A 17,671-nucleotide genomic window follows, 5' to 3' on the forward strand; every position below is an offset into this window, starting at 1 on the left:
GCTGGGAGAAGGACATGACCCTCAAAGCCACGGGAGACCACCCTGCACCCAGGAGCACTCTCTGCATTCTCACCAGGGTCCAGCCCTTCCTTATCGCAAACCTCAAGGTTAAAGAGGACTTTGAGACAGCGGTGGAGGTGGAGTGAGTAGTGGAAGGAAGGGAAAAGAAGGCAACTTTGAGAGCAGAGGCTGCCCAAGAACTCAAACCAGCTCGCCCCTAAGTGGAGTGGAGCTTGAGTGGCATGAGGCTGGCCAGTTGCGCTGGGGAATGTAGACGTGATCTGAAGCAAATGAAGGCTGCCCTTCCTTTACAGAACCCCCTTCCCCACCATACTTATCATTAAGGTGGGCTCCTAGAAGCAGAGCTGGAGCCTGGCTTCCTGTGCTGATGTTTCGTTGAGGGAGTGCCCTCAGGAGAGACCCATAAGGAAGTGAGAGAAGCAGGATGAGGCAAAAGAAGCAGCTCCAGATGGCATGATGGCTGGATTCCAGCCTCAGCTTGGTGTCCTCCATATCAGTCAGTCACTAGGCGTCAGCCACCCCTGGCTTCGATGTAACCACCAAGCCATTTCCAGGGATTGCAGGTCCCTGGCTAAAGACACTTTTCTGGAGAAGGGGCTGGCTAAACAGTATTCATGGCAGCTGGAGGTGGGTGCACTGGCCCAAAGAGGGGAAGTGGGCAGAACTACAATACCCCTATACACTGGCACCCCACATGTGACAAACACAGACACTCATAAGGGCACCTGCACACACCTCTCTATAATCAAGTTATGTGGGATCAGGGCAGCAGAACCCTGCACAGCCGGGCAGGAAAGCTTCCAGCACCTTCTCACTCTTGTTCCAGGCTCTGTGCATCACACCAGCACCCACATGAATTGAGTGAGAAATGTGGGCTGGGTTGCTGGCCTGTCCTTTGCATGTCTGACCTGGTACCTGTGTGTGCCCATGATCCTGGCTCTGACTCTGTTCTGGGTGTGGCATGCCTGTTTCCTCTGTGTGTGCCGAGCTGACACTCTGTGTCCGTGTCCCAGTGTGTGTCCCTGTTGCACCCCATGTCTGTTTTACTTCCACCTGGATGCCTTCCCCATTCCCAGGGTTTTCCCAGAACCCTTCCCCGACCCCCTGTACCCTGCCCTAGACACCAGTAGACCAGAATCACAAACTCAGGAGCCCTAAGGTCCAGGCTAGGTGACCTTCATGGGAGGTTCCCATCCACCCGGGCTCAGATTCCCCAGGTGTGCAATGGAGGATAGTCTGGGCGCCTCCACTCTGGGAGCCCCAGGCTCCCGCAGACTCTGGGCCTGAGGCTGGAGGCTGCTACACAGCCCACACTCATGCCCTCACCCACCCTACCCCACGGTCCTGCCCACAGACACATGAGAACAGTTACTCTGAGGGGAGCACAGCAGACATGACCAACACTGTTGACCTCCTGGAGCAGATCCCCGACCTCGCAGAGGACGTCAAGGATCCAGAGGACTGCTTCACTAAAGGTACTGCCCTGGATGGGCCTCTGGCCCAGCCTCAGCCCTGCCCACCGGGGCAGGAGGACCTGCAGCTCCTGGGGGTAGAGGGCCATGTCGCACCCCACTCTGACCTGGGTGCCTGCCAATTTTCCCCCATTCTTCGAGACCCTGGGGGCCCCTCCACCTGCCTGTGACATGAGTCATGGCAAGTGTGCCCGTGACGTGCTGGGCTGGGCCGCTGTGGGTCGGCTGCGTGTGTGGGACGGTAGCATGACCAGGTGTCTCCACAGCGGCAAGGACTGGATCTAATTCCCCCTGTTCCCTCAGGCCCTGGCACGGCACCTGGCATATAATAGGCCCTCTGTAAATATTCAAGGTGGGTGTGGCATGTGGCTGTGCTGGTGATTGGCATCTAGAGCTTTTATGAATCCATGGTATATTCGGAGGGCCGCTGGGGATAAGATGAGGGTTTGCCCTCCATGTGGCACATCATTTGGGGCTATCAGTGAGGAGTCTGCCCTTCCTAAGGCTCAGAAACTGCAAACATGGAGAAAGACCAGGGACACAGCACCCCAGGGGGTTCTGGTACATTCCTCCAGGGGGAGAGTTTCCTAGATGAGCACAGGGCAAGCTGGAGCTCATCCCAACCCCAGCCTTGCCCCTGCCCAGAACTACCAGGCCCTTCATCTACTTACTGGTTGCCTAGTCCATCCAGCTTATCCACAGGGTACCTGCTGAGTGTGGGCTCCTGAGGGCGGCACTCAAAGTCACCCCTCCCTGCCACCCACCCCCTGCCATGGCCCCACCCACCATGTTACCCAGTTCATTACCCATCATTGTAACCTCTTTCAGTCATTCTTTCAACCATTCAACTTTCTGCCATCAGATGTGGGCATTTGCAGGCCCTGGACTGGGTCTGACTCCTCTCCCTCCCCCAAAGGCTGTGTCCAGCGCTGTCCCTGCTGCACCGTGGACACCACGCAGGCCCCAGGGAAGGTCTGGTGGAGGCTGCGCAAGACCTGCTACCGCATTGTGGAGCACAGCTGGTTCGAGACGTTCATCATCTTCATGATCCTGCTCAGCAGTGGAGCGCTGGTACCCTCCTGGGGATTGGGCAGGGAGGTATGGAGGAGGAGGGGAGGTAGAGAAAGGAGATCTCCAGCTGGAAAACCAGGTCAGAAACTGGGGCGGAGCCTCTGTTGAAAATGCATTCCCCCAGGGCCTCAGATCAGGACCAACTCATAAACTGTCAACACGCACAGCACATATGGAGGTCAGAGCAGAAAGGGCTCACAGAGGTCGTCTCTCCAGGCCTCCTTGTTCCACAAAGGGAAGTGATTTGCCCAGATCACAGTGCACAGCTGGCATAGGTCGCAGGTCACCAGTCACCTACACCCAAGCCCTGGTGACACACCCACCTGCACACAGCGTCAGACACTCCATCAGACTGGTTCAATGCAATTAACAATGCAGGCTGATATTACACTGGTAGCTCCACTCATTCCATGTCTTCTAGGGCTAGAGGCCAAGCTATGTAGTTCACGCATTATCACATTTAATCCCCATAGCAACCCTTTGTAGAAACATTAAGTAACTCACCCAAAGCCCCACCACTTACAAGCAGCAGATGTGGCATTTGAGCCAAGAGAGTCAGATTCCGAGTCCTTTGTCTTGACTTTCCATTTGTTCAATAGATCTTTACTAAGCTCTCCTTGTATCTAGTGGTCCTGTGAGCCGTGGAGGAGCAATAGGAGGAAGAGACTCTGGCTCTGGCCTCAGGGGCTCCCAGTCTAGTTGGAGAAATCAGATTCAGCAGGTTTGAGATAGTCAGATATCAGTTCGAGAGAGTTGAGTAAGAATGGAGTAGATGACTCAGGGTGATGGGAGGTCAGGGGGAACTGGAGCAATCAGGAGGACTTCCTGGAGGAAGCAGATGGAACTGGACTATGGAAAATAGGGAGGTTTGGTGAGGCCGGGAGGAGCAGTGAGGCACTCCAGGGATGCCCTATCTGGTTCCCAAGTACCTTATTCATCTCTCAGAGCCCTTCTAGGAGATGGAACAGCCCTGGAGAGGGTTGTGAAAGGTGCTGGTGGGCAGAGAGAAGGGTGATCAGAACAAACAGAAACTTTCCTAGCCCAGAGGGAGCAAGCACCTGATATTGTTGAGGAGTTTAGAACCCCATGGGTGAGCAACTAACAAGGAATGCTTTAGACTATAGAGAGGGAGGGGGCCGCTCTGATCCCAGGCTGTTTGCCTCCAGCACATGCTGCCTCCTGTCGGGGCAGGCCATGGGGAGACATTGCAGCTATCACTTCTAAACCTCTGGGCCTCCCATCCCACCCTGTACTGCCCTGCCCCTGTTCCAGAGTGGGCCTGGAGCCATGGCTTGCAGGCTACATGCTGTTTTACCATCAGCAGCTAGAGCCAAATCTCTGTAGGCTTCAGAGAAGGAGGATTTGACAATATGTTAACGAGTTTTGTTTTTAAACAGCCACAAACAAGGGCAGCCAGAGCCATTTAGTCTGGGCTGTGGAGGAAAAGCTCAGCCTAGCATAAGTGAGGAGGAGTTTTGGCAAGCGAATGGTGAATCTCATCAGGGTAGAGAGCCAAGCACTGTAAAAAAAAAAAAAAAAACATATTTAAAGTTATAAACTTGTTTAACAGAAAGCAGAGTATGTATCACTTTGAAATTGCTGAAGGGAAAAAATTTTTAAGGACACAGAGATTTTACAGCAAAAGATAGGGGGAAAAAAGGAACAAGGAAGCATTAAATCAGGAAACAATATGGCAAAGGCAAGATCAAGCATGTGTTTTAATAATAAATGTAACTGGATAAAATTCATCTTTTAAAAGAAAAGGACTCTAAATGGACTGAAGAAAAAAAATCTTCAGCTATGTGTTCTCAAATGACAAATCTGAAACACTGTGACTCAGAAATAGTAAAAGGAAATAAGATATAGCAGACAAATGCAAACAATGACAACAAAAATCAGAGTGTTTTTGTTTGTTAATGTTAAACAAGGTTGAATTCAAGGTAAAAATTGAGATAAAACAAAGAGGGTCCAACCTATAATAAAAATACAACTATTATGAATATTGCTTGGGATTTCATAGCACTTATACAAAGCAAAATCAGAAAAAAAGTGGCAACAGTGCAGTAGTACAGTGAGATTTTACCACACTTCTATTAGTGCTTGACAAATCCAGTAGAAAGAACAAGACAATGAGATATGTAAAAAATATGTATAGTTAATAAATTTGACCTAACATAATAAAAATAATAGCTAACACTTAAATAGCACTGACTATGTGCCAGGCCCTATTGTAACATTTTACAAACATTAATACATTTAATTCTCATAATAACCCTGTGAAATAGGCACTGTTTTACAGATAAGAAGACTGCTAAGTGTAGCAAAAATAGAAAGATTAAAAACAAACCCTTAAAAATGTAAAAGTTATTCTTAAACTTTGGATCAAACAGAAAATAGTTTCATGGTGGGTTCATGGGTGTTCATTATATTAATAAGTAAGCAAATAAATAGAGACTATTCATGGACTAAAGATGACAGTGTGTCATAAATCAAAGATTACAGTTCAACCAGTTTTGTCCACATGAAATCTAGAAAAATAAGAATGGAAAAATAGAGGTATAGAAAAAACTTCGACTTGGGAGAGGGGGAAAGAAACTAGAAAATAACAGTATCAGTAATACTGCATGTGGGATGCAGCCAAAGCTGTAATGAGTAAAATTAATAGACTTAACCATTTTCATTATTAAATAGAAAGAATAAATTCATTAACTCAAGAAATTAGAAATACAACAACAAATTAATCTTAAAGAAAGCAAAGGAGGGACTTCCCTGGTGGCGCAGTGGTTAAGAAACTGCCTGCCAATGCAAGGGACACGGGTTCGAGCCCTGGTCCAGGAAGATCCCACATCCATGGAGCAACGAAGCCCGTGCACCACAACTACTGAGCCTGTGCTCTAGAACCCCCGAGCCACAACTACTGAGCCCATGTGCCACAACTACTGAAGCCCACGTGCCTAGAGCCTGTGCTCAGCAACAGAGAAGCCACCACAGTGAGAGGCCTGCACACCACAAGAGTAGCCCCCAGCTTACCGCAACTAGAGAAAACCCCTCGTGCAGCAATGAAGACCCAACACAGCCAAAAATAAATAAATAAATAAACAAATGTAAAAAAAAATTTTTAAATAAAGGGAATAATTAATAAAATAAAAACACAAATTAATGAATTAGAAAATAAATAGTAAATCTGATAAAATTTCCAAAGCTGATTCCTTCAAAAATTAAAACAATTAAATAAACCACTAGGTCTAATCTCTTACATCTCCAAGAGTGGATTCTTTCATATTTTCAAGGAAGAAAATAATTTCAATCCTATTTAAAATCTTCTAGGGTATGAAAACAGATGGAAAACCTACAAATTCTTTTTATGAAAGCTAAATAGTGCTGATTTTTAAAACCTTAAGTATACCAGAAGTAAAACCACAGACCAGTTTTCATACTCTATACTAGTGAATAGTGATACAAAATTCTTAAAATACATGCAAATAGGATCCAGTAAAATATTTGAAAGACTAAATGAGTCATAGCTAGGTATATCCTAAAGAGTCAGAACGATGCCCTACTAGGAAATCTATTTATATGAGTCAGACAAAGAAAAACCATATAATTGTCTCAATGAATGCCTGATTTTTAAAACTTTGGTAAGAATAGAAATAAAACATATTTCCTTTACTTAATGAAAAACTTACTTTCAAATTAACTTTTTCCATCATCATTAGTAGTAAAGCACTAGAAACATTTTTATTAAAGTCAGGAATAAGAAAAGGATGATTTAACTACCTTTTAGCTGTTTTTCATTATTTAATAATAATCTTGAAGTACTAGCCAGTGCAATTAATCAAGAAAATTAAACATACAGTATAAAAATCAGAAAAACAGAAGAATTTAAGTTAATATATTCAAGTATAAAATGAGTTTAAAATAATAGAAATATATCATTACTTGTAGATAGTGATTGCTTAGAAAAATTTTAAAAACTATTAAAAATATTATATGACCAGTTATAAAACAAATATACAAATAATTGTTGCTGTTGTTTTATACTAACAGAAACCACTTAGTCACAAGTAACATTTCTCCAATAGTCCTTACATGCCAGGCATTGTAGCCATAAAATAATTGGGAATGAATATAACATGGAATGTATAAGAGGTACATGAAGAAAACTATTAAACTTGCCTAAGGAGAGTGTAAAAGAAGACAAACGGATAAACATACTATAAATATACTCTCGTCTTGGGCAGAAAGACTGTATTAGTTCCTAAAGCTAATGAGTTATTAAACTCAAGGCAGTAATAAATTTCTAACATTTTAAAGGGAATTTGACAAAACATTGCTTAAGTTTGTCTTAAATACTATGAAAAATGGCCAGGAAAATTCATATGACACTAGTTCAGAAATAGACCAAGACAGTAGTAGAACCACACCGAGGTTGGAAATACATTTAAGCAAATATAGAAATGTGGTAGATGATAGTGTTGACTTCTACTGTGTGGATTCTTTAATAAAGTGTTAGGACACTTGACTAGTCACTCTGAAAAAAAAATTAAAATATATATTTGCTCCAACCAAAATATATTAGATTTAAAAAATTGTAATATAAAACAATGAGATGAGAAAGGAAGGAAGGAAGGGAGGGAGGGAGGAAGGAAGGAAAGAAGGAAGGAAGGAAGGAAAAAAGGAAAAGGAAAAGGAACGTCATTTTTTTTCTATCCTTGGAATAGGCAAGTGCTTTCTTTTTGCTTTTTTCTTTTCATTTTTTTTCATATGTACCTCATTTAAAATTTTTTTGTAGTATTTTTTTATACATTAAAAATTTTTATTTATTTATTCATTCATTCATTCTTTATTTTTTGCTGCACCGGATCTTAGGTGTGGCACGCAGGATCTTTGTTGTGGCATGCGGGATCTTTAGTTGCGGCACGCAGACTTCTCAGATGCAGCACATGGACTCTTAGTTGCAACATGCAGACTCTTAGTTATGATATGCATTCAGGATCTAGTTCCTGGACCAGGGATCCAACCCAGGCCCCCTGCGTTGGGAGCACAGAGTCTTACCCACTGGACCACCAGGGAAGTCCCTATAGTCTTTTTTTAATTAAATTTTTATGCTACATTGGAGTATAGTTGATTTACAATGTTGTGTTCATTTCAGATGTACAGCAAAGTGATTCAGTTATAAATATACATATATCTATTCTTCTTCAGATTCTTTTCCCATATAGGTTATTACAGAATATTGAGTAGAGTTCCCTGTGCTATACAATAGGCCCTTGTTGATTATCTATTTTATATATAGTAGTGTGTATATATCAATCCCAAACTCCTAATTTATCCCTCCCCCCCACAACCTTTCCCCTTTGGCAACCATAAGTTTGTTTTTTCATGTCTGTGAGTCTGTTTCTATTTTGTAAATATGTTCATTTATATCATTTTTTTTAGATTCCACATATAAGTGATATCATATGATATTTGTCTTTCTCTGTCTGATTTCACTCACTATGATAATCTCCAGGTCCATCCATGTTGCTGCAATGGCATTATTTCATTCTTTTTTATGGCTGAGTAATATTCCATTGTATATATGTATCACATCTTCTTTATTCATTCCTCTGTCGATGGACATTTAGGTTGCTTCCATGTGTTGGCTGTTGTAAATAGTGCTGCAATGAACACTGGGGTGCATGCATCCTTTTGAATTATGGTTTTCTCCAGATATATGCCCAGGAGTGGGATTGCTGGATCATATGGTAGTTCTATTTTTACTTTTTAAGGAACCTCCATTCTGTTCTCCATAGTGGTTGTACCAATTTACATTCCCACCAACAATGTAGGGGGGGTTCCCTTTTCTCCACACCCTCTCCAGTACTTACCGTTCGTAGACATTTTGATGATGGCCATTCTGACTGGTGTGAGGTGATACCTCATTGTGGTTTTGATTTGCATTTCCTAATATTTAGTAATGTTGAGCATCCTTTCATGTGCATTTTGCCATCTGTATGTCTTCTTTGGAAAAGTGTCTATTTAGATCTTCTGCCCATTTTTGATTGGGGAGTTTATTTTTTTGATACTGAGCTGCATGAGCTGTTTGTGTATTTTAGAGATTAATCCATTATTGGTCACTTTGTTTGCAAATATTTTCTCCCATTTTGTGGGTTACCTTTTTTGTTTTGTTTATGGTTTCCTTTGCTGTGCAAAAGCTTTTGAGTATAATTAGGTTCCATTTGTTTGTTTTTATTTTCATTACTCTAGAAGGTGGATCCAGAAAGATATTGTTGCAATTTATGTCAACGAGTGTTCTGCCTATGTTTTCTTTTAAGAGTTTATAGTATCTGGTCTAACATTTAGGTCTTTAATCCACTTTGAGTTTACTTTTGTGTATGGTGTTTGTTAGAGAATGTTATAATTTCATTCTTTTACATGTAGCTGTCCAGTTTTCCCATCACCACTTATTGAAGAGACTGTCTTTTCTCCATTGTATAGTATTGCCTCCTTTGTCTTAGATTAATTGACTGCAGGTGGGCTTATTTCTGGGCTTTCTATCCTGTTCCATTGATCTATATTTTTGTGTGTGTGCCAGTACCATACTGTTTTGATTACTGTAGCTTTGTAGTATAGTCTGAAGTCAGGGAGTCTGATTCCTCCAGCTCCGTTTTTATTTCTCAAGATTGCTTTGGCTATTCAGCATCTTTTGTGTTTCTATACAAATTTTTTAAAAATTTTCTAGTTCTTCAATAAATAACATTGGTAATTTCATAAGGATTACATTAAATCTGTAGATTACCTTGGGTGGTATGGTCATTTTGACAATATTGATTCTTCCAATCCAAGGACATGGTATATCTTTCCAACTGTTTGTTTCATCTTTGATTTCTTTCATCAGTATCTTATAGTTTTTGGAGTACAGGTCTTTTGCCTCCTTAGGTAGGTTTATTCTTAGGTATTTTATTCTTTTTGAGACGATAGTAAAGGGGATTGTTTCCTTAATTTCTCTTTCTGATCTTTCATTGTTGGTGTATAGAAATGCAACCGATTTCTGCATATTAATTTTATATCCTGCAACTTTACCAAATTCACTGGTGAGCTCTAGTACTTTTCTGGTAGCATTTTTAGGATTTTCTATGTATAGTATCATGTCATCTGCAAACAGTAACAGTTTTACTTCTCCTTTTCCACTTTGATTTCCTTTTATTTCTTTTTCTTCTCTGATTGCTGTATCTAGGACTTCCAAAACTATGTTGAATAAAAGTGGCAAGAGTGGACATCCTTGCCTCGTTCCTGATCTTAGAGGGAATGTTTCAGCTTTTCAGCACTGAGTATGATGTTAGCTGTGGGCTTGTCATATATGTACTTTATTATGTTGAGTAGGTTCCCTCTATGCCCATGTTCTGGAGAGTTTTTATCATAAATGGGTGTTGAATTTTGTCAAAAGTGTTTTCTGCATCTGTTGAGATGATCATATGGTTTTTATTCTTCAATTTTTTGATGTGGTGTATCGCACTGATTGATTTGTGGATATTGAAAAATCCTTGCATCCCTGGGATAAATCCCACTTGATCATGGGGTATGATCCTTTTAATATATTGTTGGATTTGCTTTGCTAGTATTTTGTTGAGGATTTTTGTATCTATGCTTGTCAGTGATATTGGCCTGTAATTTTCTTTTTTTGTGGTATCTTTATATGTTTTTGGTATCAGGGTAATGGTGTCCTCATAGAATGAGTTGGGGAGTGTTATCCTCTGCAATTGTTTGAAGTAGTCTCAGCAGGATAGGTGTTAATTATTCTATAAATGTTTGATAGAATTCACCTGTGAAGCCATCTGGTCCTGGACTTTTGTTTGTTGGAATTTTTTTTTTTTTTTTTTTTTTTTTTTTTTTGCAGTACGTGGGCCCCTCACTGCTGTGGCCTCTCCCGCTGCGGAGCACAGGCTCCGGACACGCAGGCTCAGCGGCCATGGCTCACGGGCCCAGCCGCTCCGCGGCATGTGGGATCCTCCTGGACTGGGGCACAAACCCGTGTCCCCTGCATCGGCAGGCGGACTCTCAACCACTGCACCACCAGGGAAGCCCCAATTTCATTACTTGTGATTGGTCTGTTCACATTTTCTATTTCTTCCTGGTTCAGTCTTGGAAGATTGTATCTTTCTAAGAATTTGTCCACTTTTTCCAGGTTGTCCATTTTATTGCCATATAGTTGCTTGTAGTAGTCTCTTATGATCCTTTGTATTTCTGTGGTGTCCACTGTAACTTCTCTTTTTTTTTCATTCCCAATTTTATTGATTTGAGTCCTCTCTCTTTTTTTCCCTTGATGAAACCTGGCTAAAGGTTTATCAATTTTGTTTATCTTTTCAAAGAATCAGCTTTTAGTTTCATTGATCTTTTCTACTGTTTTCTTTGTTTCTATTTTATTTCTGTTCTGATCTTTATGATTTCTTTCCTTCTACTAACTTTGGGTTTTGTTTGTTCTTCTGTAGTTGCTTTAGGTGTAAGATTAGGTTGTTTATTTGTGATTTTTCTTGTTTCCTGAGGTAAGATTGTATTGCTATAAACTTCCCTCTTAGAACTGATTTTGCCATGTCCCATAGGCTTTGGGTCATTGTACTTTCATTTTCATTTGTCTCTAGGTATTTTTTGATGTCCTCCTTGATTTCTCCAGTGATCCTTTGGTTGTTTAGTAGCATATTGTTTAACCTCCACATGTTTGTGTTTTTTACAGTTTTTTTCTTGTAGTTGATTTCTAATCTCATAGCGTTTTGTTTGAAAAAGATGCTTGATATGATTCCAATTTTCTTAAATTTACGGAGGCTCACTTTGTAGCCCAGCATATGGTCAATCCTGGAAAATATTCCATGTACACTTGAGAAGAATGTGTATTCTGCTGCTTCTGGATGGAATGCTCTATAAATATCAGTTAAGTCTATCTGGTCTAATGTGTCATTTAAGGCCTGTGTTTCCTTATTGATCTTCTGTCTGGATGATCCGTCCATTGATGAAAGTAGGGTGCTAAAGTCCCCCACTATTGTTCTGTTACTGTTGATTTTTCCTTTTATGGCTGTTAGTATTTGCCTTATATATTGGGGTGCTCCTATTTTTTGTAAGTATATATTTTGGGTGCATATATACTTACAATTGTTATATCTTCTTCTTGGATTGATCCCTTGATCATTTTTGTGTGTCCTTCTTTGTCTCTTTTAACGGTCTTCATTTTAAAGTCTATTTTGTCTGATATGAGTATTGCTACTCCAGCTTTCTTTTGATTTCCCTTTGCAAGGAATACCTTTTTCCGTCCCCTCACTTTCAGTCTGTATGTGTCCCTAGATCTGAAATGGGTCTCTTGTAGGCAGCATATATATGGGTCTTGTTTTTGTATCCATTCAGGCAGTCTGTGTCTTTTAGTTGGAGTGTTTAATCTTTTTACATTTAAGGTAATTATTAATATGTATGTTCTTATTACCATTTTGTTCATTATTTTTGTTTTGTTTTTTTTAGGTCTTTTTTCTTCCCTTCCTCTTTTGTTCTCTCCTCTTGTGATTTGATGACTATCTTTAGTGTTGTGTTTGGATTCCTTTTTCTTTTCCGTGTGTGTATCCATTATAGATTTTTGGTTTGTCGTTACCATGAGGTTTTGCTATATCAGTCTGTATATATACAAGGTTGTTTTAAGTTGCTGGTCTCTTAATTTCAAATGCATTTCCAATATCCTGCATTTGTACTCTCCTCTTCTCACAATTGCTGGTTTTGATGTCATATTTGTGTGTGGATTATTTCCTACCTTTACTGCATGTTTGCTTTTACCAGTGAGCCTTCCCATTTTAAATTTTCTTGTTTCTAGTTGTGGCCTTTTCTTTTCCACCTAGAAAAGTTCCTTTAACATTTGTTGTAAAGGTGATTTGGTGGTGCTGAATTCTCTTAGCTTTTGCTTGTCTGTGAAGCTTTTGATTTTTCCATTGAATCTGAATGAGAGCCTTGCTAGGTAGAGTATTCTTGGTTGTAGGTTTTTCCCTTTTATCACTTTAAACATATCATGCCACTCCCTTCTGGCCTGCGTAGTTTCTCCTGAAAAATAAGCTGATAACCTTATGGGGATTCCCTTGTATGTTATTTGTTGCTTTTCCCTTGTCACTCTTATATTTTTTCTTTGTCTTTAATTTTTGTCTGTTTGATTAATATGTGTCTTGGAGTGTTCCTCCTTGGGTTTATCCTGTATGGGACTCTTTGTGCTTCCTCCAAATATTTTCTCAGGCCCTTTCTCTCTTTCTTCTCCTTCTGAGATCCTTGTAATGTTGGTATGTTTAATGTTGTCCCAGAGGTCTCTTAAACTGTCTTCATTTCTTTTCATTCTTTTTTCTTTATTCTGTTCCACAGCAGTGATTTCTACCATTCTGTCTTCCAGCTCACTTATTTGTTCTTCTGCCTTATTTATTCTTCAATTGATTCCTTCTAGTGTATTTTTCATTTCCGTTATTGCATTGTTCATCTCTTTGTTCTTTAAATCTTCTAGCTCCTTGTTGAACATTTCTTGTATCTTATCTTCTGTCTGTGCCTCCATTCTTTTTCCAAGATCTTGGATCATCTTTACTTTCATCACTCTGAGTTCTTTTTCAGGTATATTTCCTATATCCACTTCACTTATTTGTTCTTCTGGGGTTTTATCTTGTTCCTTCATCTGGAAGATATTTCTCTGCCATCTCATTTTATCTGACTTTCTGTTTTTATGGTCTCCATTGCTCAGGCTTCAGGATTGTAGCTCCTCTCACTTGCAGTGTTTGCCCCCTGGTGGGTGCAGTTGGTCCGGGGGCTTGTGCAGGCTTCCTGGTGTCAGGGATTGGTGCCTGCCCACTGGTGGGTGGAGTTGAGTCTTGTCCCTCTGGTGAGCAGGGGTGTGTCAAGCAGCTGTTAGCTCAGGACATCTTTAGCCAGCCTGTCTGCTGATGGGTGGGGCTCTGTTCCCACCCCGTTGGTTGTTCGGCCTGAGGCATCCCAGCACTGGAGCCTGCAGGATGCTGTGTTGAGCCAGGTCTCAGTACCAAAATGTTGACCTTTGGGAGAGCTCATGCCAATGAACATTCCCTGGGGCCTCTGCCACCAGTGTCCTTGCCCCCACAGTGAACCACAGGCAACACTTGCCTCCTCAGGATACCCTCCAAGACCCAGGTAAAAAAGACCTAAAAAAAACAAAACAAAAATAATGAACAAAATGGTAATAAGAACATACATATTAATAATTACCTTAAATGTAAAAAGATTAAACACTCCAACTGGTAGGTCTGGCCCAGGCTCCTATGGTGTCACTGCTTTGCCCTGGGTCCCAGTGCACATGAAACCTTGTGTGCACCCTCCAAGAGTGGAGTCTGTGTTTCCTCCAGTCCCGTGGAGCTTCTGTACTCAAGCCCCACTGGCCTTCAAAGCCAAATGCTCTGGGGCCTCCTCCTCCCAATGCTAGACCCCCAGGCTGGGGGAACCTGATGTGGGATTCAGAACTCTTACTCCTGTGGGAGAGCCTCTGCGATCTAATTATTTTCCAGTTTGTATGTCATCCACCTGGCATGCATGGGATTTGACTGTATCGCAAAAGTGCCCCTCTTACCATCTTGTTGTGGCTTCTTCTTTGTCTTTGGATGTAGAGTATCTTTTTTGGTAGTTTCCCATCATTTTTTGTCGTTGGTTGTTCAGCAGTTAGTTGTAATTTTGGTGTTTTCATGAGAGGTGATGAGCTCAAGTCCTTCTACTCTGCCATCTTGTTCAGGGAGTCTCTGGCAAGGACTTTCTTAACATGATGCCAAAGGTTTTACTAAATGAAAATCATAACAAATGATATAAATATATTAAATTATATAATTGAAAGTAAAGTGTAGAACTTCAGTGCGGTAAACAAAAGTAAACAAAATTTAAAGGCACAGAACTAGGATAAAGTATATAAAACAAAGAGTTAATGTCCCCAAATAAACCAGACCATCAAGTGAAAAAATAGGTAAAGGACATGAACAGGCAATTTATAAAGAGAACACTGCAAATATCCAAGGAAATGATGTCAGTATCACTAGTAATAAGATAAATTAAAATGTAACAAATACAAATTTCATTCATTAGTCTGGGAAATGTGACAAAGGAGAAACTGCACCAGTATGGGTGGTGGGGAAAGAGCCACATTCATGCACTGTGGAAGGAGTCTCAAATTGGTGTCCCTTTTTGGAGGTCCTTTTCCTAATCTGTACCAAAAGTATAACTTTGACCTGGCACCTCAATTCTAGAAATTTATCCTCAACATAATCAGACACTGTGCTCATTGCAATGTTGTTTCTACTAGGGATAAATTGGAAACAATGGCTAAATTAACAGTAGTATATGCAAGTAATGAAATATTATACAGCCTTTAAAAAGAATGATAGATCTTGTATGTATTCACATTACTTAGTAGGTAAATATTCACAGAAGATTGTTTCATGGAAAAAAATTTTAAAGCAAAATATTTTAGCCTGTTTATAAAATCGTGCACTCAAATATATACACACAAATAGTGAGGGCTGAAAGAATGTTAACCTAAATGTTAGCAGAGGTTACTTTAGTGCCATAAAATGGGAGATGCCTTTTATTCTCTTTTTTTAATCAATTTTTTTAATTGAAGTATAGTGATTTACAATGTTAATTTCTGCTGTGCAGCAAAGTGATTCAGTTATACATATATATACATTCTTTTTTTTATATTCTTTTCCATCATGGTTTATCATAGGATATTGAATATAATTCTCTATGCTGTACAGTAGGACCTTGTTGTTTATCCATTCTGTATATAAAAGCCTACGTCTGCTAACCCCAACCTTCTACTCCCTCCCTCTCCCAACCCATCCCCCCCACCTTGGCAACCACCAGTCTGTTCTCTATGTCTGTGATTCTGTTTCTGTTTCATAGATAGGTTCATTTGTGTCATATTTCAGTTTCCACATAAAAGTGATATCATATATTTGTCTTTCTCTTTCTGACTTACTTCACTTGGTATGATAGTCTCTAGTTGCATCTGTGTTGTTGCAAATGGCATGATTTCATTCTTTTTTATGGCTGAGTAGTATTCCATTGTACATATGTACCACATCTTCTTTATCCATTCCTCTGTTGATGGACATTTAGGTTGTTTCCATGTCTTAGCTATTGTGAATAGTGCTGCTATGAACACAGGGGGTGCATGTGTCTTTTTGAATTATAGTTTTGTCTGGATATACACCCAGGAGTGGGATTGTTGAATCATATGGTAATTCTATTTTTAGTTTTCCGAGGAACCTCTGTATTATTTTCCACAGTGGCTACGCCAACTTACATTCCCACAAACAGTGTATGAGCGTTCCCTTTTCTCCACACCCTCTCCAGCATTTGTTATTTGTGGACTTTTTAATGACGGCCACTCTGACCAGTGTGAGGTGGTACCTCATTGTAGTTTTGATTTGCATTTCTCTAATAATTAGCAGTGTTGAGCATCTTTTCATGTGCCTGTTGGCCATCTGTATGTATTCTTTAGAGAAATGTCTATTTAGGTCTTCTGTCCATTTTTTGATTGGGTTGTTTGGTTTTTTTGTTGTTGTTTATTCTCTTTTTTTATAATTTCTGTATTATTTCATTTTTTATAGGACACATACATTTTTATACTCAGAAAAAAACAGGCCTACTTTCTGTGTTGAACAACTCCCAAAGTCCATTTTGGGGCCTGAATTATCCTGTTGTCATATCTACATGGACCAGATTAGCTATGTGGTCTGCTAATCTGACTGCTGACAGCACCGGCCCCCTGGATCACTGTAGCTCACAGGGGCCCTGCAGTCAGACAGGGAGGCCCAGAGCGACAGGTGGAGGCAGCTCCCTGGGGCCCTCAGTGACACATTCAGTTGCCTAGACTGGGAGCCTCAGAGCACATTCTGGATAGGGGAAGGTAACTCAGGAGGGGCAGGTACAGATCAGAAGCCTGGAGTTAGAAGAGGGCAGCGGGGCCATCTGAGTCTCTCTGTTGGCTCGGGGATTTGGCTTGAGGCAGCAGTGAGGAGGTGGGGAAAGACCGACAACTTCTAGCATTTTAGGAATGTTGACTCCCAGATGCTGAGGATTGCAGGAGGTTTGACTTCATCTAGTCCTGTGTTTCCTAATCTTCATATCTACAAACCGCCTTTACTATCATTTCTTTAAAATTTTGCCTTAGATGAACATTCACTGTTTTTTTGTTTGTTTAAATAAGTTTATTTTAAAGGGCAACTTTGAATGATTGTTGTCATTGGAAACAAATATTGTTTCCTATGAAAAGTAGGGAATTGCCAAAGTAAATTGAGTAAAAACACAGTGGAGTAGAGGGGGTGGGGAAAGTGTGTGCTGTTTCTAGCAGCAGGCCTTGAGCTGTTTTAGAGAGGTCTTAACAATGCACTAGCACTGAACTGAGACTTGCTCTTTAAAGTGAAGGAAGAAGCATTCTCACTACGCATTCTGCCTTGTTGTCCACACACCACATAACATCATTTCCTAACCCAGCAATGGTGCACACGCGGCTCAGAGGGCACACTCAGGAATCCCTTCCACGACATGGCTCCCCTCTGCCCCGCTCTCCTGGGCAGCAGATACTGTCAGAGATGAAGGCTTGTGCGGAGTGGGACTGGCTGGGTCAGGATATCATGTCTACCTTGTCTACCCTGGTCTGCAGGCCTTCGAGGACATCTACCTGGAGGAGCGGAAGACCATCAAGGTCCTGCTGGAGTATGCCGACAAGATGTTCACCTACATCTTCGTGCTGGAGATGCTGCTCAAGTGGGTGGCCTATGGCTTCAAGAAGTACTTCACCAATGCCTGGTGCTGGCTCGATTTCCTCATTGTGGGTGTAAGTGTGGCCCCTGAAGGGAAGAGAGGAGGGGGGCGCCCGTTGCCAGTGTGAAAAGGAGCTGAGGCCGAGGGACAGAAGGACAGAAGGACAGGGCAGCAGGAGACAGCAGGACGAAGTGGAGCATCTTGGCTGTGCCACGGGGTGGGCAAAGGGGCAGGAAGCCTGAGTCTGGGGTCACAGAGCAGATACCTGGGCTCTGCCATCAAAACCCCCGACTGGGGACACAGGGAAACCTAGGCTTCTGGGAGAAACTATACTC

The 17,671-nt window shown here is 41.3% G+C and overlaps 1 protein-coding gene across 7 annotated transcripts in view; it reads left to right on the forward strand.

The window, feature by feature from the left end:
• The window catches only part of SCN5A (sodium voltage-gated channel alpha subunit 5), an 87,970-nt gene that overhangs the window by 52,933 nt on the left and 17,366 nt on the right, over positions 1–17,671 (forward strand). For all 7 annotated transcript variants that reach the window (XM_033863707.2, XM_033863709.2, XM_033863711.2 and 4 more), the window contains 3 exons: positions 1,376–1,496; positions 2,410–2,564; positions 17,236–17,409. In XM_033863707.2, coding sequence (XP_033719598.1) covers positions 1,376–1,496; positions 2,410–2,564; positions 17,236–17,409 — 450 coding nt within the window. The remainder of the gene's footprint in view (positions 1–1,375; positions 1,497–2,409; positions 2,565–17,235; positions 17,410–17,671) is intronic.

This window comes from Tursiops truncatus, chromosome 10, assembly GCF_011762595.2.
Source record: "Tursiops truncatus isolate mTurTru1 chromosome 10, mTurTru1.mat.Y, whole genome shotgun sequence".
Classification (NCBI taxonomy): domain Eukaryota; kingdom Metazoa; phylum Chordata; class Mammalia; order Artiodactyla; family Delphinidae; genus Tursiops; species Tursiops truncatus.